This window comes from Ambystoma mexicanum, chromosome 3q (assembly GCF_040938575.1).
Source record: "Ambystoma mexicanum isolate Mex_15411 chromosome 3q, UKY_AmexF1_1, whole genome shotgun sequence".
NCBI lineage: Eukaryota > Metazoa > Chordata > Amphibia > Caudata > Ambystomatidae > Ambystoma > Ambystoma mexicanum.
In genome coordinates this window covers 537,424,183-537,444,705 of record NC_090926.1, presented here as the reverse complement: position 1 = coordinate 537,444,705, position 20,523 = coordinate 537,424,183, and the positions used below count along the sequence as shown (strand labels likewise).

At 45.7% G+C, this 20,523-nt stretch overlaps 1 protein-coding gene across 1 annotated transcript in view; it reads left to right on the top strand.

Moving 5' to 3' along the window:
* The window catches only part of SLIT3 (slit guidance ligand 3), a 1,101,025-nt gene that overhangs the window by 919,583 nt on the left and 160,919 nt on the right, over nucleotides 1-20,523 (top strand). Inside the window, exons 20-23 of the mRNA XM_069654301.1 lie at nucleotides 429-561; nucleotides 8,789-8,857; nucleotides 11,349-11,420; nucleotides 14,077-14,148. Of these exons, the coding sequence (XP_069510402.1) occupies nucleotides 429-561; nucleotides 8,789-8,857; nucleotides 11,349-11,420; nucleotides 14,077-14,148 (346 nt within the window). The remainder of the gene's footprint in view (nucleotides 1-428; nucleotides 562-8,788; nucleotides 8,858-11,348; nucleotides 11,421-14,076; nucleotides 14,149-20,523) is intronic.

Here is a 20,523-nt window from a genome sequence, read left to right as displayed (position 1 = left end):
TATTTATTGTGTGTATTCAATAAGAGCCCAACCACGATTCAACAACATATTATTACCATGTAAATAAGCAGGTTTTAGAAATGCGCAATCATCTGTTGAGTATGCTTGAAACTCTATCTATGTTGCATATTCAGAGTTCTAGCTGTGTTGAGAGGTCCCCGATTTCCTAAGAACACGGATCACACAAATGTGCTTTTGCTATAGCCGTACCAATCACATGTATTGAAATTGATCAGGTGATATTGCAACTCACTTTTGAGAGTAGAGAGTGCGCAAGGATGCGGCATATACAGGTTTAGTAGACAGACCTCACCGCCCACATCCCCGTGCCCGCAGGTCCAGCGGTTCCGCCTTACTCTGTGTCGCCTGACAGTGCTGTGTCTGTATTCCGGCCATGCTTCTAGCTCTCTCCTCTTCTCTCTTCGCAGGTAATGATGAGAGTAGCTGCCTGCCATCCCTCCGCTGCCCGGAGCAATGTACCTGTGTGGATGCAGTGGTGCGTTGCAGCAACAAAGGACTCCGAATCCTTCCCAAGGGCATTCCCAAGGATGTGACCGAGCTGTAAGTATGCTGCTCTATTCTCTGAGGTTCCTCCAACCTGTATAGCACGTTTCCCGGAGAGAATCACGCCTACCGCGCCTCTCCTCCTCCGCTAGCAGGTCAGAGTGCTGCACAGCATGTTATCCTGATCAGCAGCTCAAAGTAAAAAGCACTTATTGAAAACATACCAGAAGAATATGCCTGTTTGCTACTTAAAGCATAGTGTTTGTGGGACACGACGTATATTATTTCGTTTACAAATTCTTTCCTTGTACTATAGGGAATTTTGTGCTGAGCTGGCTAAAAATGGCTGTTCGTCTTTTGATATGTTTCTACTTGCCGTATTTATATGTTTCTTTTCTCTAACATCGCAATATAATTCCGATCACAAACTAGCACACTCAACAACATCTTCAATCATGTAACACCAGGGAAGAGATAAAAAGAAAAGATTAGAGGAAGAGGAGGATGTAAAAAGGAGGAGAGAGAAGAGAAAAAAGTGTGAAAATTAAAAGAATTAAAAGAGCAAATCAAATTGAGAGAAAAAAGAATATGAATGGACAGAGATGCTTTGAAGTATAAGACTGGCGAGAATGAAACATACAGGAAGAAGGGCCATAGAATGACAGTGGAATGAATTAAGTAGAACATGAGGAAGACTAATTGTAGAGGGAAGAAAGAAGGAACTAAAAGGAGAGCTCTTCCGGGTACGGATGAAGGAGAGCAATTGCTCCCCAGGGCATGTGAGCTTATGAAGGGGACTGATGCCTCCTTGTGTGTTTCTAAGCTGTCATCTTATTCCCTCTGCTCCTCATGGCTGAGGCTCATTTCCGTGTTTCTCTTCCAATATTTTGAAATCGTATTAAAAATATAAAAAGTGCTGTCATTAGAAGTGCCTGGTTGGACATCTGAGCTGTCCAGCATCAGCTGAAGAAGAGCTCCCTCATCACTGCTGCCTCTTCTTTTCTCTGCCTTTGGTGTACATGTGCTTTTGTTCAATGTTTCCCTGACAACGCGTGAGCTGCTGCTGACTCCCTTGGGGTCCAAGGATGCTGATTGCATCATGTCATCCTCACTGACCCCAAGAGTCACACACTAGAGTCAGTAGATCACCTGCTACATGCCAGTCCTCCCTCTGGGCCCTACTGATCACTTAACTGCACAGCAAACCTTTTGCAATGCAGGAACATCGCAAAACACACAAAAGCCATGTAGTGGCTATGCCGGTTCGCTGTGGCTTAGGGTCGCGTGCAAGGGTTCATCCACTGTGACAGGTTTATTTGAAGTTATGTTTGCCTCTGTAGTCTTATTGGTGTGTAATTATAGGCAATATGATAGCCATGCAAGGTAATGGGACAGCCACACCAGCATTCAGTCTCTGAGTGGTTCTGGCTTTGTTTATGGAACGCAGTGAAAAGTGTGGCAAATGTGTGGGCAAGAGAGGCTATGCATCTGGTGTTCAACTACATCTCCCGTTGTTCAAGCTAATTTACCGTACATGCATTTTAATCCTGTTGGATCTTTTATTTCAGTTTTGGTGTTTATTTAGATGTATGAGTGCTTTGGCATGTTATCCACCCTCCATTTGATGTCTTATTTAGGCAGTTTATGTTCCAATATTTTGAATCTGAGTCAGGATCGTTTCTATAAAGCTCAGACAGTCACTTTGTTTTTACTTTCCACAAAGTTGTCTTGTTTTATTAGTGTGTGAAACTGTTTTTAAAAGTTGTTGAGGTTGGTTTATGTCAGATTCTTTATATTGCAAGTGGAACTTTGTTCCACAAATTGTTAAATTCTTGTGTAATTGATCCTGGCTTTGGGAGCTGCCTGGAGCGTAACTCATAGGCGGTGAAACGGTCAATGAAATGAGTTGCCGGGCCGCGTACAGACACATTGTTGTTTTATAAGAGATATTGGACCTGTGGGTAAACCAATTCACTTGACCTAATGACAACAGGAGATTGAAGAGGAGCTCAGTGACCGGGCTATAGGAATCACTTGCTGAAGCGTATAGCATTTGTTCTAGCGTATCAGAGTAGTTTGTGGATTTGTGAATCTACCTTAACTCTGGGCCTCGTTATGTGAAGTTATGAATCATGGTTGCTACTATGGGATGCAGTTCATAGATATGTTTTCAGACAAAATAAATCACTTTGACAAGTGCAGTCTAAGTCAATGATGTCTCTGCGTGGGTGTGACCTCCCATCTCTGAGGACACATACATGATCGATTTAACCACACATTCTAGCAGCCTCATTATCCACGGAGGAGGAAAAGCGAGGTATAATACTTCTCCAGCATTGGATTTTCATAGATTCACATGCTTGAATATTCCCTGTTGTCAGACTGGGAATCCTCTGCAATGTAGATAATTGTATACTTAATTAAACGTTTCCTTATAGGAAAGTGCTACACAGCAGCCCCATAGGGCCTGTGTAGCCCCTAGCTTGTGCAGTCCCTCCACCTCGTTTGGTCCTTATAGACCCTAACCGATGATTACAGGTAAGTACCAATGACTCTTCCACCACCTTTTAATGATCTACCCCACAGTGAGGAGGTGAAGGAGATGCTCAGTGCTTTTAATGCAGTGGTGAATCTAATCGACTCCTATGGAATGCGCCTCTGTTTTACACCTTGACGAAATCAGGCAGATTCCATAGGAATCCATTAGTAAAGGCTGCCTGCAAGGGGGCACCACACAGCATGTAAGTGCTAACTTTGGTGGACCCTTGCATGCAATTTACATTTAATGTAAAAGGAGGGTGAGTGAGGTTGGACAATACCTAGTCTTTTCTAACAATAAAATATCAACAAAAGAGGAGGACAGGCTAAACTATTGATAACTGAAGACGAGCTAGATGTTGCGTTTGCAGTATTTTTTTAAGCATTCAAAGAGAGTCCAAGGGAGAATAGTACATGCTAAAATCGCTCATCTCCCACTTGTGCAGAGGTCCAGTCTGTGCCTTGATAAAAGATCTGGGCGAGGTCACAGTCTTTTTGTGGACAAGAATAAGGACCTTGCTGCTTTTTTGTCACTTTGCTGTGTGCCTTTATAACCATCTGCATTGCCAGGATCAAGGAAGTCCTGTGCCCACCGGTGCCATACTCTGAAGGGCATTTTTCTTTCAGTGGAACAACATTTCTGAATACCTTTGGTCAATGAGCTTATGGATATGCCATATATATAATCATGGGTGGCTCTAAGTGTCTTGAAGTATCTCGCATTCATTAAGCGACTTTGACTCTAGGTAACATTGTACAGAAGTTGGGCAATGTTACTTTACAGACCATGTCTAGCTCTGAGGAATGGACCTCTTAGTTTATAGTCCAAGGAAAGGAAGCATGTCCCTTATATTACAATAATAATGACACTGGGGCAGAGTTGGCACAGTCCCTTGATCATTCTAACCAACTTGTTAACTTGCCAGGGGGCAATATTGTGTGGTTGCCTTGTTAAGACCCATAATAATTTCAGTTGTGTGGCCTCAGAGCGAATTCCTTTGTATTGCTCATCGGCAGCAGCCTTGCGATGTTGCTACTTCCCAGGCGCTGTATGAACATTGAGCAGTCAATAACACATTTCCTGCAAATCTGCAAATGAACACGTCTCGCCAAATGCATCTGTTAGTTGATTCCTATGCAGGATTTCACAAGGCTCTGATTGGTTGATTGCATGAATTTGGATAGGTTGATCTGACCCACCCTCACTGGTACAATTCAGGAAGCAGCTAAACACACATCTATTTGGGCACTATCCCTCTTCTTGACCCCAAAACAAACATCAAACTAATAACCACCCAATCACTCACGACCGTTGACCTGTAAACTTTGGAGCCGTGTGCAATCTCGAAACCTTACACTACTAAACAGCCAGAAAACTATGGACTATTGTCACCTGAGAACCAATCGTCCCTGAGCATCTGGCTATGCTGCTTGACCCTATCCCCCAAATCTTCTGCTCTGGGCCTCCGGACACTTGCTGACCAGCCACCTTGCATTTCATGCGCGTAAAGCCCAGCCATCTACAATGTCCTTATCAAAGAAATCATGCAACTCTCTTGCTTGTCAGCAATACACTTCTATTATATAAGTTGTTTTCATAAAAAACACCCAGTTGCTTCTTGGGCTTGGTCTGCTCTATAAACTGATAGTCCTATGCCTTATTTACTACAGTACACAGCGGGTCACAATGCAAGTTAGTGCACCTTACCATCTCAATGCACCCTGGCGTTGATGTGTTCCTCTTGCACGTGAGGGGAAGATGTAATCCCAACAGAGAGCATCTTGGTTTGGGGGTAACAGAAAGTGTGAAGTGTGTGACAGCTAGTGTGATGCACACACTGGCAGTTTCTTAAAGGCAAAGCGAGTGGGGCAAGAACTGGGCACAGGGGCTAACCTAGCTGGCCTGCCTGCCACACAAACGCCCTGCTGAATGAACATATAGTCAGGCAAGGAAAGCGCCCACAATATGATATGATGTGTTATTTATAACTAGCTTAATACCCAGAGGTTTCTAATCGCGGATCCGGGGATCGAACCGTGTTGCTATGTGGTCTTGCTTCCAAGGCAAGCATGTTGCTGCTGAGCTATCCTCCCGAGGCCAATAGGGATTCCGGGCCCTGTTCCATTCATAGCACCTGGTGGCGTGAGTATAGGTACCCCATCCGGGGGTAGCATTATCTCTGGGGCCTGACACATTTGGGCTCATCGGTTCCCTATTTCTACCACGTGATGCCTTCTTTCTACCTTGACTCCCACCCGGCTTTGGAAAGCAAATCCACTTAGTGCCAGCCTGCAAAGTCTGCGCCTTGCTTCAGTACCTTCATTGATATGTTACCTACATGGAGTGGCCCGAGATGTTTTGCAGCGCACCCAATGCCTCCTACCACCCGTTCTCACATAGATTAGGGCCATTTTACCACTGTGCCACTTCGCCTTTGAGTGAGAGTGCAAGCAAAGTCATGTGTTGAGTACAAACAAATTTCGAAATTGGGAAAATGATCTGGAAAACGAAATAAAACATGAAATTAATAAAGAAAATTAGCATTTCTCCGCCAATAAAGAGAGGCATACGAGCTAAGGTCAAGGCCCACTCATCAACTCAATACGAAGAAATTGAGACTCGATTAAAAGAGCACAATCAAGCAGGCACTTGTGATATCACTAGCAAGGCGCATTATTTCTAAAGTTATTTTTGTTCCTGATTAATTTTAATTTTTTTCACTGTCTAATTTTGGCTACAAAATCAGACCTCAATGTACATATTAGGCAGATTGATCATCATATGATAGGTTATTTATAACGTGCTTAATACCCAGAGGTTTCTAAACGTGGACCCGGGGATCAAACCTGGGTTGTTCTGTGTCGTCTTGCTTCCAAGGCGAGCACGTTGCCCCTGAGCTATCCGCCAAAGACAATTAAAATGATGATGATGATGAAAAGCTGCATCAAGGTGCTGTATTTTCATAGCAGCCACATTCATTCATGCATTCAGCCAGTCTCGCTTTCTCGTCCAGTCCACACTGACACTCATCCCCACACTCAGCAATGAGGAATGGTGCATTATTGAGCGTGCTTAACATAAACGTGAACACCAGATTGCGATGGTTCACCTGCTCTTTGAGGTGGGAATGTGGTGGGGTCCACCTTTGAGTCAGATTGTGAGGGTAGAAGGGGAATTAGGAAGAATGAGGGTGGGCATTTACAGGAGAGGAGAGCTGGGGTTCTTAGTCAAATAGGTTTCAGCAGAATTTTGAGACTTTGTAGCACCCTCTACCCTCCCCTGTTGAATGTGGCCTTTCTAAGCAGAAGAGCCTTCAGTAGAGGCAATGGTCATCACCTGGTCTTTAATTTCTGGCATTTCTTGATTCTTTTTTATTTTGAGTTTATGATTTATTTATTTGAAAACAAGGAAACAAGTGGTTCTCTTAGAAACACTGCAGGGGAGTCCAATAACTGGCAGGTATCAGAGAATTCCCATCATTCTTTAACAATGATAGCACAATGCTAGGTGGACACATTAACCAAGAGAAGGTAGTTAAGCAAGGTGGGAGTACAGAAAAGGGGGACGTCGGAGCATGGAATGGGGCAAGGTGGGAGCATGGGATGGGGCAAGGTGAGAGCATGGAATGGGTAAACATGGAACATGGAATGAGGAAAGGTGGGAGCATGGAATAGGGTAAGGTGAGGGCATGGACTAGGGCAAAGATGGAACATGAAATGGGGAAAGGTAGGAGCATGGAATGGGGCAAGGTGGGAGCATGGGATGGGGCAAGGTGAGAGCATGGAATGGGTAAACATGGACCATGGAATGAGGAAAGGTGGGAGCATGGAATAGGGTAAGGTGAGTGCATGGAATGGGGCAAAGATGGAACATGAAATGGGGAAAGGTAGGAGCATGGAATGGGGCAAGGTGGGAGCATGGGACGGGGCAAGGTGAGAGCATGGAATGGGTAAACATGGAACATGGAATGAGGAAAGGTGGGAGCATGGAATAGGGTAAGGTGAGGGCATGGACTGGGGCAAAGATGGAACATGAAATGGGGAAAGGTAGGAGCATGGAATGGGGCAAGGTGGGAGCATGGGATGGGGCAAGGTGAGAGCATGGAATGCGTAAACATGGACCATGGAATGAGGAAAGGTGGGAGCATGGAATAGGGTAAGGTGAGTGCATGGAATGGGGCAAAGATGAAAGATGAAATGGGGAAAGGTAGGAGCATGGAATGGGGCAAGGTAGGAGCATGGGTTGGGGCAAGGTGAGAGCATGAGATGGGGTAAGGTGGCATGTAATGGGGCAAAGTGAGAGCATGGAATGGAGCAAACATGGAACATGGAATGGGGCAAGATGGGAGCATGGAATAGGGCAAGGTGAGAGCATGGAATGGGGCAAACATGGAACATGGAATGGGGCAAGGTGGGAGCATGGAACTTGGCAAGGTGAGAGCATGGAATGGGGCAAGCTGGGAGCATGGAATGGGGCATGGTGGGAGCATGGATTGTGACATTGTGGGAGCATGGAATGGGGAAAGATGGGGCCATTGAGTGGCAGCATGGAATGGGGCACAGTGGGAGGATGGAATGCAGCAGGGGTCATGGAAGAGGGCAGATTTGGAACATGAAAGGGGACAACACTGAGCAGCAATACAGTGATGAAAGAAGAGGTAGCTCGCATTCAAAGCCGGCAGCGACATGAATATTCTTCTCAGAACCATGACCTCAATGTATGAGTTCAATGCTTAGCAACACAAGTGCAACAGGGTCACTGGATAAACCGCCAACCCACGATGTGCGCAGAAGGGTTTGTGCTGGCTTTTAAATCTGCCCTGAACGGGGTCATTGCTATTTTCTCTGGATGGAATTGTAATTGCTGAAAGCGCAGTCCAGCCTGAATCATGTTTGCCACTGAGGCGAGAGCCAAACCACATATCACTGCTGAACTGTCTCTCCAAACATTCTCCCTTGGCTGACTCCAATTCAGGAAATGGATACCCAACTGAGGATGGACCTGGCTTTAGGGTGCAATAAGAAGCTGTGGTGGGGAGCAGGTTTTGGAGGCAAATATTAGATACTCTGGTAGTAACAGCCTTGACAACATAGCATTGATGACTGGCATACCAGTGACAGGAGAAAGGAATAGCTAACATGTGTAGTTCATGGGAAGGCCTGAAAAGGTGTGGTGCGTGGAGCAGCTTGCTAGGTGTCAGTAGGAATAAACATACATGGTCATATAAAACAGGACTGTGTATTAATTTGATCTGAAGGCTCTAGCAATGCTTCTTGGGTCCAGATTATAGAAACGTTGCACCGGTGCAAGTCCAAAGTTGCACTGTATTAGCACTAGGGCAAAGTTTGCCCGATTTTTTAAATCACTGGGACACATAAGAAAACTATTGCACCACGATTAGTGCAGTTTGCCATATTAAAAGCACCAGGGGAAAAATTGCCCTAGTGCAAAAAGTATACATTGTTGATGCATTTTTGCATCAGGGCAAAATTAGCCCTTGTGCTAATAAAATTCTGTATAAGTACTAGGGCAAACTTTGGCATGGTGCAAAAATGCAATGAAAATGCACCTTTTTTTGGTGACAAGCACATATATTTGGCAAAGTGCTTACTCATTTACTTCGGTAATTTAAATGACACCGTAAGTTTTGAAGCTGCTTGCATGTTGTCTGCTTGGGATCATTTTCACCCATATTGTGTGAACTCCTCTTAAATGTGTAACTTGCAAACTCTGCCTGTTTTTCAGATACTTGGAAGGCAACCATCTCACGCTTGTGCCGAAGGAGCTCTCTGGCTTCAAACACCTGACACTCGTGTGAGTAATGATTTGCTTTGCGGTATGTGTGCATTCTGATCATTAGGATGATCTCTGCAGCTGTGTGGGTGTATGCTGCCAGCACCCCATCCATCCCCAGTAATCTCTTCAACAAGGTCTCGTGAAGGGAACATGCCATGCCACCGGTATTGGTACCCATAGCTCTTGCTGCGTGGATTGGCAGGTTTCCATTAATTGCCCGAGGGCTGTGAGCATCAGCATTTACTTAGACATTAGAGAAGCATACTAAGATGGCATCAATGGTAACTGGTGAAACAATGGGCCTCATTACGAGGTTGGAGGTAGCCATGGCGCTATTAGCACCATGGCTGCCTCCAAACTCGTTCCGACTCCGCCCTGGTGAATGGAGCAATTACCGGTACATTCCAAGGTTGGCGGGACCGGTAATTCCCCATTCACCAGGGCCACTCCCCATTCCCATTTGAGCCCCCATAGGGCTCAATGGCAATAGGGAAGGCGCTAATAACGGTACCGCAAATTGCGGTACCATTATTAGCTCTAGAGTCCCTTTGCGGGTCCCGTCCTTAACGCCTGCAAAAACCAGGCGTTAAGGAAGGACCCGCAAAGGGAACTGGTAGTAGGGGGGTAAGGGATTACCGGCACCAGTACCCTTACCGGTGCCGGTAATCCCTTACCACCCACCTCGTAATGAGGCCCACTGTGATTCGTCCACAAAGGTGACGTGAAACTGCCAGTGACATGTGTTATCAGCAAGCAGGAAGATGAGTAAAATGCATGATGGGATGCGGCCCAGTCGTTGCTAGGATACAGTCACTAAGGCATGTGTGATGGCTCTTCCAAAGAGACAAACTCTTGCAGGAAAACAAAATAGTTCCCTTTCAATTTAGAGGGGAAAAGGGACAATGCGCTTAAAATGACACACATCAAGGACAGCTGATCGCTATGGCCTTTTTTGCTGTATTTTTCGCTATCCACTCTCATCCACTTCGCCCGTTCCCACCCCCTACTAGCCTAAAAAAGCAATATGAAATGTACCCCACCCTGCCCCCCCCTGAAACAAAAATTCTGGGAGAAATGAGGCGAAATGTCAGTTTCACTAAATGCAGTGAAACGAGCGCGACCATGATGTGGGCGGGTCCCGCCATCTATTTCTCACACATCACCTTTCCAGTGGGCAGCACATTCGTGTTAAGTTGAGTGGACACGTTTCCGGTAATTGGGTTATCTACTTGAACATCTGAACAAATGTGGAGAATGAAATGCCATACATTGCACATGCTTGGTTCTTAACTTAGAAGGCTTCTGTAGGGCGGGGGGGGGGGGGGGGGGCGGCATCTGTCACACTGCATCCACTCGGCCCATGCGAAGAATGGACTTCACACTCGTCTGAATGACAACAGTTTTTATGCACCTGGTTAGGATGTGGGGCAGGGAATCGTGGACGCTTTGATGCTACTTGTTTTAATTAGAATAATGGGATCCAACTGCAATATCTTTCACTGCATGTATATCAGTATACACATCATTGCATACGTACATACATGCACCCCCCCCCAGCATTCACCTCTCACCCAACATGCACTCAGCACACACACAGACGTCCTTGCACAAATTCACATCCCTCCACGCGCCCCCAGGGTGGCACTGAGCGTCCGTGGCAGGCCCTGGATTGCGTGGTTTGAGTTCTGGGATGCGGGGAGGTGCTGGCTGGAGAGAAGGAAGTACGGAAGGTGGGTTGAGTGGCGGTACTGGGGCTGCCGTACTTTGCTTCTAAGTTGATAAGGAAAGAAGCTGAACTCACCTGTGGGGAACCCATCCTACTCCGTTTTACTGCTAATAACTTCAGCTGAAGTCTGACATCTACATCCCCCAACTCTGAAACGATTCCACCTCAGACCCTGAGATGTGTGAGTTGCTCACAGATTGCAAAATAATGAATGCCCGACTTCCGTTCATGGATTGCCAAGGTCTACCTGCGAAAATGTCAGACTCTCAAGTCATCTCAATGTGTAAAGGAACAGGTGGAGCCTCTGGTGATAACGTCTCCGGAAGAGACGTTCCCACCGGATGATCACGTGCTGGTTTCATGTTTCTGCAATAGTGAAGGGGGTGGCAAATCACACATGTTACAATTACGTGAGCATGTATGTTTCTGACGTGTTTGCTTTCCCGTATATCCTTAACCTGAACCGCAGTGTAGTTTGTGATTCCCAAATTTGACAATTGTCTTCTTTTTTTGGGAACCTTTGCGAATGTATTTTCAATTCCATACCGAGTTGCTTGCCTGTTTACTGAGATGTGGCATTATATGTGATATGTGGTGAAGTGTGTGATGCACACCGGCCTTGGTATGTGTGATGACCACATTCCGGCCCTTGGCCGTGCCACCCTACCAGAATCATAGACTTTACATTGGACTGGCCAATAAGCCCTGGGCCTCTAGAGCACTGAATAGAGTTTGTACACAGACATATCATCTAATGGCGCATTTTTGCATTTCTTTCTTTAGTGACTTGAGTAATAACAGCATCAGTGTACTGGCCAATCACACGTTCAGCAACATGACTCAGCTGTCGACACTGTAAGTAAATACATCTGATATCTTAATGCCTGTTGGTCATGTACCTTTGTTTTAATAATGTGGGCTAGAATTCGCCATCACCACACCCTTTTGTCTGCCTTCTTTAGCCTTTGACAGTCAGTCTGTTCCCGATGAATTAGAGCAGTAGTTTCAATGTCGCATTGGCACCTGCACAATTGGAGTTTGCACTGATATGTGCAATGTGCTGATTTGCAAAGCTAGTGCCCCAACACGTCATGTACACTACACGTCATCAGGTGCATAAGTACAATAGCACAACTTGCGCTGAGCACAATTTCAGGGGGTTCCCATACTGGGTCATTGATAGGGTGACAGACGTTCCAGTTTTCCCAGGACAGTCCCGGGAAATCACCCTCTGTCCTGGGGTCCTGGGAGTTTTTTAATTTCATAAACCCCGTTCCAGGATTGGAAGGGTGGGTGGCTACGGTCCTGGTTTTTGCCGGGACCTGATTTTGAAATCCCGAAACCGGGCTGTGCGCGACTCTTCCTACGCGTGAATGGGGGTGTGAATGTTTTTCATGCCCCCATTTCCTCCCCTTCCCCTCACCAGCCCCTCTCTTCTGATGAGAGGAGGGTGCATGAGAGCACCCCCCGCCCCCCACACCCCTGCCCACAACAGGCCAGTGACATAGAAGTAGGACTACCGTTTTATTTGTGTTTATTTTAGTCCTACTTCTTTGTCTCTGGCCTGTCCAGTTTTTTTTAATTTTTTTATTTTTAATCTGGTTACCCTAGTCATTGATCAGCGTCTTGATGAATCATAATGAGGTCAGAGGTTACATCTGAAGTAACGTGGAGAGCTCTGAGATCCCCTTCAAGCTTCTCCCTCAATAGACAAGTGCATGCTGATCTATATAACACCAGCTGTGCCCCGCATCATGAATGCAGCTGGTATAGAGCATGTTCATGGACAGCTATTGGATCCAACACGTGTGCTCCTTATTTGCTTTGACTCTGCGCACATAACCTCTATAACTATGCGCTAAAGTGTGCGTGGCAAATCTGTCCATCCCATAAACGATCTCTGAGATCTGTGAGCGGCCTATCACTCCCCGCTATCAAGGCGACCCGTCCTGTGTGCTGCAGAATATGCTCAACATGGACCTCTGTGCCGCCACTCCGTTCACTCCAGAATCAAGTGGAATGTGTCATCATTGTGTTATTCTTTATTTGGGAGACTGTGAATAGATCGTTTGGTGGGGGTACGGGGGTATGTTGTTGAAAGTGGAGCAGCACTCCCCTAACTTCCGATTGCTGAAAGGAGAGGGATTTCTTCATGAAGGGTTAACTCCTGAGGATTTCCGTATGTTTCGGTCTAAACCCTGAGCAGGGTGCGCGCGTGTCCTTATCTAAAGCCCATCTTTCTATATTGAGTTACCTTTCTGCTTGAGAATTCCCAGACTAGCAGTGGATATTGGCAATGACAAGTTTCCGGCAGTGTCCAGTCAAATGGTCGTGTGATTACATGGCCGGAAACGGTTGTAGGTCATATGGTCGAAAACAAAAGGATCGAATGATCATTTGATCGACAGTCAAATGGTCGGAAAAAAACTGTCGATTTTTTTTTATTTATTTATTTATATATATATATATTTTAGTTTGGGTTGGTAGAAAAATGTTTTTAATAAAGAAGACGGGGGGTTGGGGGGAACCCCCCCCATAAAAAAAAAAATAAATAAAAAAATCAACCCTTTTTTTCGATCATTTTACTATCGATCAAAAGGCATTCGATCCTTTTGTTTTCGACCATATGACCTACAACCGTGAATGCATAAATTGTGCGCCTGGATATTGACTGCATATTCCTGGCTTGAGTCCATGCAGTGCATCCTGTTTCTGTATGGTTAGTGTGGGTTCCTGATGCACTCCCAATTGTCAACAGTTGGTTGCTTCTGAGTACCTTCTTGAAGTTTGTTTCAAGTATTGCTTGTGTTCCTGTCCATTGAGCGTGAGTGCATGCCAGAACTTCTTCACCTGGTACTTTGACTTCACTGCATGCTAGTAAGTTGTGAAGGGGAGAGTGGGTGCAGAAGGGGTTTGGTTGGTTTTGAAGGTGGGGAGACATTGGGAGGTAACAGAAAGAGGATCCCGGTTGCCCCCCGCATATAAATAAAAATGCTGCCAAACGGGAAAATGCCTCGGGTAGCTGGAATAGCGGGCATAGAATGTATATTTTTGCCGACTGTTCAGCCATCTGATTGGCTATTGGCCCTTCCCTGTGTGCGAATATATTTGAATTACTATTGGGTTTGACTGCATGCTAATCTTGGACCTGAGTACATGCTTCACATGTTAGTTCTCATTGTTGAACATTGGTACATGTCAAAGCTTGCGTTCCTCATTGCCCTTTCACCTGGCCTATGAACGGGCGAGCAGAAAAGCCCTGGTGGGTTCATACAAGGCGTGCTCTACCAGATCATACGTCATAAAAGCACAGTAACATAACCAATGTCCCCATAAATCACTCCCAACTCAGAAATACCTTGCACGGTGTGTGTATTCCTATTGTTTGTGCGCTAAATTCCCAACAGCTGCAACAGCATAAATATTATTTCTGAATTGAAGGGTTATCTGTTGAGTAGAAAAGTAGTGTGCCTAAAATTCACCCTTGTCAATTACCTTCTACTTCCTGTAGGATCCTGAGCTACAACCGACTACGCTGTATTCCGGTGCACGCCTTTAATGGCCTGAAATCTCTGCGAGTTCTGTAAGTACTGCTTGTCCAATGTATGCGCTTTGTGCATTATTAAGACATCGAGGTGACAGCTTGGCTTTTAATGAGCAGATGGCGTGCAGTTGGCACGAACCGCCAGGCGCTCTTTTAAGCGATTGCTTTCCATGCGCATGTACTTGCAGTGCCTTTCGCGTCCAGCGAAGCAGGAACAATATTCTCCTTAAACATCTGTACAGGAGCGTGACAGATACGTGTAAGATGTGTTATGAGATAGGCAGAAAGGCTAGGTGTCCATGCTGAGCTTTGAAACCCGTGTCTATGGCATCTGTGCGAGCTCTGACCCTAGCCTCATGCCTGGGGTAACTAGCGTGCAGATCACGGACAGCCATGTACTTCCGGGTGGGCCCTAGCTTCATGCCTGGGGTAACTAGCGTGCAGATCACGGACAGCCATGTACTTCCGGGTGGCCTCTGCTTCGTGGGGTAGTAGCACGCTCTCTCTCACGCTCTCTCGCCCTCTCCCTCTAGGAACTAGCAGTGCCGTGTTTCAACAGATGGATAATGTGTCTTCACACATCCCTTACACCTTTGACATCAACACAACTAAATCCAAGACGTTCCTGTTTTGTGCGTTCCTTCCTTTCATTTTTAGAGCTTAGTTTGGTCTCCTGTCTATGGGGCAGCGAAAGGTGATTTGGTGCTCATCTACGCAAACCACTGAGATGCATTTAAAATATTAAGACCAGTGGTCGAAGCGAGGCGCAGCGGTCGGGAGCGCTGCTCCTCTACTTTTCTAAATTACCATTTACAGCTCCTATACTTTTATTTTAAAAAGAAACCGTTCCGGAATGGTTTCGTTTTAAAATAAAAGTGTAGGAAGAAGTTGAAACTTGCACTTTCAGTGCACTGCACTGAACGTTCCCTTAAACAGCAGGTGCACGTGTCTGGGTCTGTGTATTGTGTGTGGGAGGGGGCGTGGTGCTGGGGTTTGGGGGAGTGGGTGCAGGACAGCAGGGAACATAGTTCCGCTACTTCTTTTCGTACACTTCGATCACTGATTAAGACATCACACAAAATGATCCAGTTCATTCAAAGTACGCATCCAACAAACCGTACAGAAAAATGGAACTGTCTATCACTTTTACATTTTTGAATATCATTTCCAAAACATAGTAAATATCAAAAGGAAAACAGCCTTACTTGTTGCTGGGGTTCTGCTTTGTAGACGGCATCTAGGGAACTCTACGCCGACCTTCGTGGTGTCTTCTCCGCGATCGTCTCTTAGAGTCCGATAGGTGAGGGCTTGGGAAATCTCGATTCATCTCAGAAGCAACTTCATGACCAGCCAACACACTTCTCACCGGGCTGTGGAGTTCTCTTGAGTGGCTAAGCAGATGGAAGGCTGCCTTGCAAGCCACTAACACAAATGCATTATATGTGCTTGGTTTAGAACTACAGTATAAACCCTGCCTCCAGTAATAGTGAATTATCCTCCAAATTTGAAAATAGAGCATTACTTCTCCTCGGAGGCGTAGCCAGGACAGGATTGTCTATCAAGTGGGGCCTGCAGCTAATGTAGTTGGGCCCAGCGCAGTGACATTAACATCTGTAAATGCCCATAGAGTGCTGCTGAATGGGCATTTATAGATTTTGTGTGGTCCTTGCCCGCTCAGGCCCTACCCTGTCTATGGGCCTCATGAGGACAGTGGTAACCTGCCCGTGCACCTGGCGGTTTGCCACCGTCCTTGTAACACCAAATCCTTTGCCTGAATTCAGGGACATTTCAAATGTCCCGGCGGACCGAGCAGTCAGGTGTTGAAAAATGTTAGTCCCCATTCCCTTGGAGTCCCATAGGACTTCACAGGAATGGGGACTTGGAAGCACAAGCACCATTGTTAATGGTGCCGGAGCTTCCGTGTCAACTCTGTTTTCCAAAGCCGTAGCGCATGGCAGGACAGACCTGCCAGGCACAATGACACTGGTAGGCAGAGTTCTAGTATGCCAATCCGGAAAGGGTGGCAGTAAGTTGCAACCAGCACCCTTATTTCCAGACGGGAAAAGTCGGAATGAGGCCCTATGTCTCTGTTTCTCCTGATCAATACAAATGGCTGACTGCCTCAGTTGTGAAGTGGAGGTTAATGAGTCTCCCCTGTTGGCACTGCTCAGAAGTGTGGCCGCCAGAATCCATCGCAGTGTGGCACATCTCCTCGCTTTTATCTGCAGGCTTCATGCCGTAGCGGGCCAATGCCACCGGTGTCTCTCTCCTCTGCAAGCAGTTGCCCATCTTCTGTGAAAAGAAAGCAATTGTTGAGGCGTTGCAGCACCGGGCAATGGCCGCCTTCAAAGTGCGAGGAACTGACTGAAGTGCGGGGTGTTTTAAGTTATACGTAAATGGCATCCTGTTTCTTTTGCTACAACGAGCGAAAAATCACAGCAATTTGCATTTGGAAGACACTGTGCAAGAAGGGAAATACCGTTCTTGGACTTCTATTTTCTGCAACAGTTGTGTTTGAAGTAGCGCTACCTTTATAAATCAGAGTCCTCTAGGCAGCTGTGCACCCCGGTGAATGAAATAAGTTCGGTTTCTCTACTGAATGTTTGCCTACCCATACATGCTGCTGCCTCTTGAGTCTTGGGAGCATACTCTTTATAAAAAAAAAAAAACGGTAATGGGGCCGGGCATGAAGGATACTGCATGATTTTTATTTTTTTAGATTTAGAATAGAAATCCTACAAAGTAAGTTATATCACAAGAAGCACATAGGGCGGGTTCCTTCTTTGGTAATGAGAAGCAGAGTGTGCACAGGAGGGTAGACAGTGAGACAAGACTATGCCACCGATTTGCATTCCTCTCCCCACCTAGCCTGGGACTGGACGATCTGCTCCCGCCTGTTTCTGCAGCTGTTTGCTTCTCTATCCCTTGCTGCCTATTGACCGCCTCCTCCCGCTCCGCTCACTTGCATCTCTTCTTCCCTCACCATGTACTTCCCCCTGTGAGATGTGCTGAATAAATCCAATAATAATATTAATAATAATAATGCTTGAGTCTCCAGAGTGGTCTTGATGCCCGTTGTCCACGCGACCTATGGCATGTTACCAGAAGTGTTGGAAAAACCTAGAGAGTTTGAGGAGTTGTGAGTTGGATTTTGAGGTTGCTTTTAGGCGAAGTAATATCTCAGGGGAAGGAGCTGTCCAGGGATTGGGAGACAAGAGGACAATATTTTGAAAAAGGATGCAAAGCAAGACGGGTTGGGGGCTGGTTCGGGGAGCAGTAGAGGGTCTGTATGATTATGGGAAGGCGTTGGGAATGTGGGCAGGTTTGAAAACTAGCAAAGACACTTTTATTAAGCTGCTGTACACCAGGAGCCAGCCGACATAATCTCCATTGGGGGAAGGTCGAGGGGGTTAGGATAAGAAAGATGGCAAAGGTGGACACTCATTTTAGTGCATTAAAACAAGTAGTAAGGAAGGCCCTGGATAAGAGTGTTGCATCGGATTGGCCTTCTCTTTGTTTTAATGGGGAGATATCCTGATGAAACCAACACTTACACTCGAACCCCCACCCACTAAACCCACATCAAACCCATGTCTGACTTAGCCCTTTGCTTTTTTCTTCAGCTTTAATGCCCCAGAAATCCTTTTTAGGTTGTTCTGGTAGTTGGCTAGGTTTTCTTTTTTTGTTGGTTTGTGGCCTAACTCTGTTGTCTCAATCAAACTGCCGGGATTTTGCACATGTTAATCAGGTTGCGGAAGCAGAGGTATTAGACCAAGTAATGAAGGAAAGGGCTCAGGTTTTGGGATGAGCTGAACCCGTAGGTTGTCGGCCTAGAACAAGAGGACAAAGGAGTTGAGAGGGTGAGAATTGGAGAAGGAGGCAATGGATGCACATGAGTTCATCTTAATACTGCTGGGGTTAACCTTCAAGTAATGCATGGCACCCAGAAGGGAACGATGTTGGGTCCGTGGTGGAGTCTGGAATGAAGCAGTGAAATAGCGGAAGCACACGTTTTGTGTTTCATCGGCAGGATGATGGCATGAAAAGCCAATTGAGAAGATCATACCACCGAGAAAGGTTCTTCATAAAGCAAAGATGTGGCGGAGAACAGAGCCTTGGGAGGCACCCAGCCGTAGTTGATTGGCAGTAGAGGCGTAGCAACACCAGGTTCTGATAACGACGTAAGAGGACAGCCACGACATTCCAAAACTTGGAAGGTGCCAGATGGCCACATGAGCGTTATATTCATAACTGAAAGTAAAAAGAGTGGAAGATGGCCAATGCAGGCAGGTGATTGATTGCAGGCTATGATTTCTTTGTAGGTTAAGTAAGAGAGATTTTTTGACAGCAGTTGTCCTTTAAAGCTGCAAAACAGCGTTGATCGACATTGCTACGACTCGGGCATATTATGAATAAACAAGGGAGCCAAGGAAAGTTATGTAAAAGGTACATTCGTTGTGCATCGGGGTGCAACCTTTTTTTCATGTTGCTTAACACATTAAGTGCCAAGGACGAGATTGCTCGTGCTAGGGGTATGGGGAATCCCATTAGAACCATAGGGGTAGATGGCTAGTCTCTTGCCATGTCACGTGTCAGTGTAGAATCAAGTAGTAATGGGGGAGTTACTGTTCATCAGGTACACCCGCAGCCGACAGGGAAAGATGGCACAGCTATATTAATCCTATCTGTGGTGCCATCTTGTATTTCTGTAGTGTTCTGCCGCAAGCCGCTAACTCTGTGCCCCCTCTCTGGCACTGAAAATGGTATTAGTGGAATGGCTCTCCAATGGGCATCTGTCGCGCGGTGCATGTTGTGGTGCCTCTGGATTGATTTGATTTATTATACTCTATGCGCCCGGCGTATCAGTGACGGCTGCACGCCCCCTGTCATCTCTGCGGTTATTAAAAGCTAGATCTCCAGTGAAGAAAAAGTACTTCCCTGTGACTGGAGGCAATCTGTTACTGTCACTTATTCATTACCTCTGCCCCCCCCCCCCCCCGGGAACCCCAAAAAAAAAACACCAGCAATGCAATTTCCAGCCTTGCAATGGAAAATGACCTTCATTCCGCGCGTGTGTGTGTGTGTCTGTGTGTCTGTGTGTTGCTAGGTGAAATAGCTAGAGATCCAGCCGGCAAAGCACTACTATTGTGCTTTGACATCAGCACTGTTATCTCTTAAGCACACATGTTGTGTTAATTTCTCTACAGAAATGTATAGGCCGTTGCATGGGGTGGGGGATCGAATGATCCTGCATTGATGCATTTAGAGGTGGAAACTGTTGACTACATTTAGATCCCACAGATGGACTAAAATATTGCTTGCCCCTTCCATAGGCAATCAATTGATGGTCCAACTCAATGATACTCATTCTATTAACCTTGGAATGCTGAAATGTCGACTTGTCATGACTTAATTACGCTTGAGGTTCAGGATATAGGTAGATCTCTGTGCTATAGAACCTTGAAGCATTTGTTTGTGCTAGACGAAATTACCATGAAAATACTTCAGACACGATAACCGGGCAGACTCAAAGGATATTGTAAAATACTGCTTTTTTCTCAAGAAGTAAAGCAGGGTGAATATACACTCATCAATTCGAATCATGCAGGAACGCACTGCATTTTCAATCATGCATAGTTTACATAATACAAGATGTGTCATCTATGACATCATCCTACATGGCAAACTTCAAAAACCTATCAAAGGGTGGGATTGTATTAGGAGATCATGTATACATATAGAAAATGTGCGTGTTAGTCCCTCATTGGTGATCAGTGTGACACACCCCGAGCTACTTCTAATCACGTGGTATAAGGCACTTGTCATAGCAGAAAAAGTGCAGCAGACTAATATTTTGCAACATTATATAAAAAAGTACATGGCAGGCTATTCTAATTGGTTGGCAACCCAAATCCAACTATGGACATTCGGCTTGTTAGCAGCATGTACATAGAAACGAAACCCAGGTGGTTGGCGATACATCAGGTCTTCCTTTGTGTCCCAATTAGGCCATCTTCTTTCCTCGGTAGGCCTCATGCAAGTGTCTTCTTTTTTAACGTTTACCTTGCAAGTCTGCACAGTCTAGGGACATCCAAGGGAGTGTAGGTACACTGCTATCTTAGCTCCAAGCCTTATGAATAGCCCTTGTTTGTGAGCTCATCATCACATGTTGTAAGACCATGAATGTGTCCATACTGGCAATGTTTTTAACCTTATTTGATTCTGTTTTTGCTGGCCGTAGTTCTCCTTTTGTCCTTTAGAGACATGCTCCCTCTATCCAATATTGAATTTATGCCTTTTTTTCATCCAATATTTGCATCAGAAAATGTTCATGTTCCTCCTAATCTTTAGAAAATATGTCCCTACACATGGTATGCTCATAGACTCCTTTGTGCTTTTTTTCATCTCTCGAAA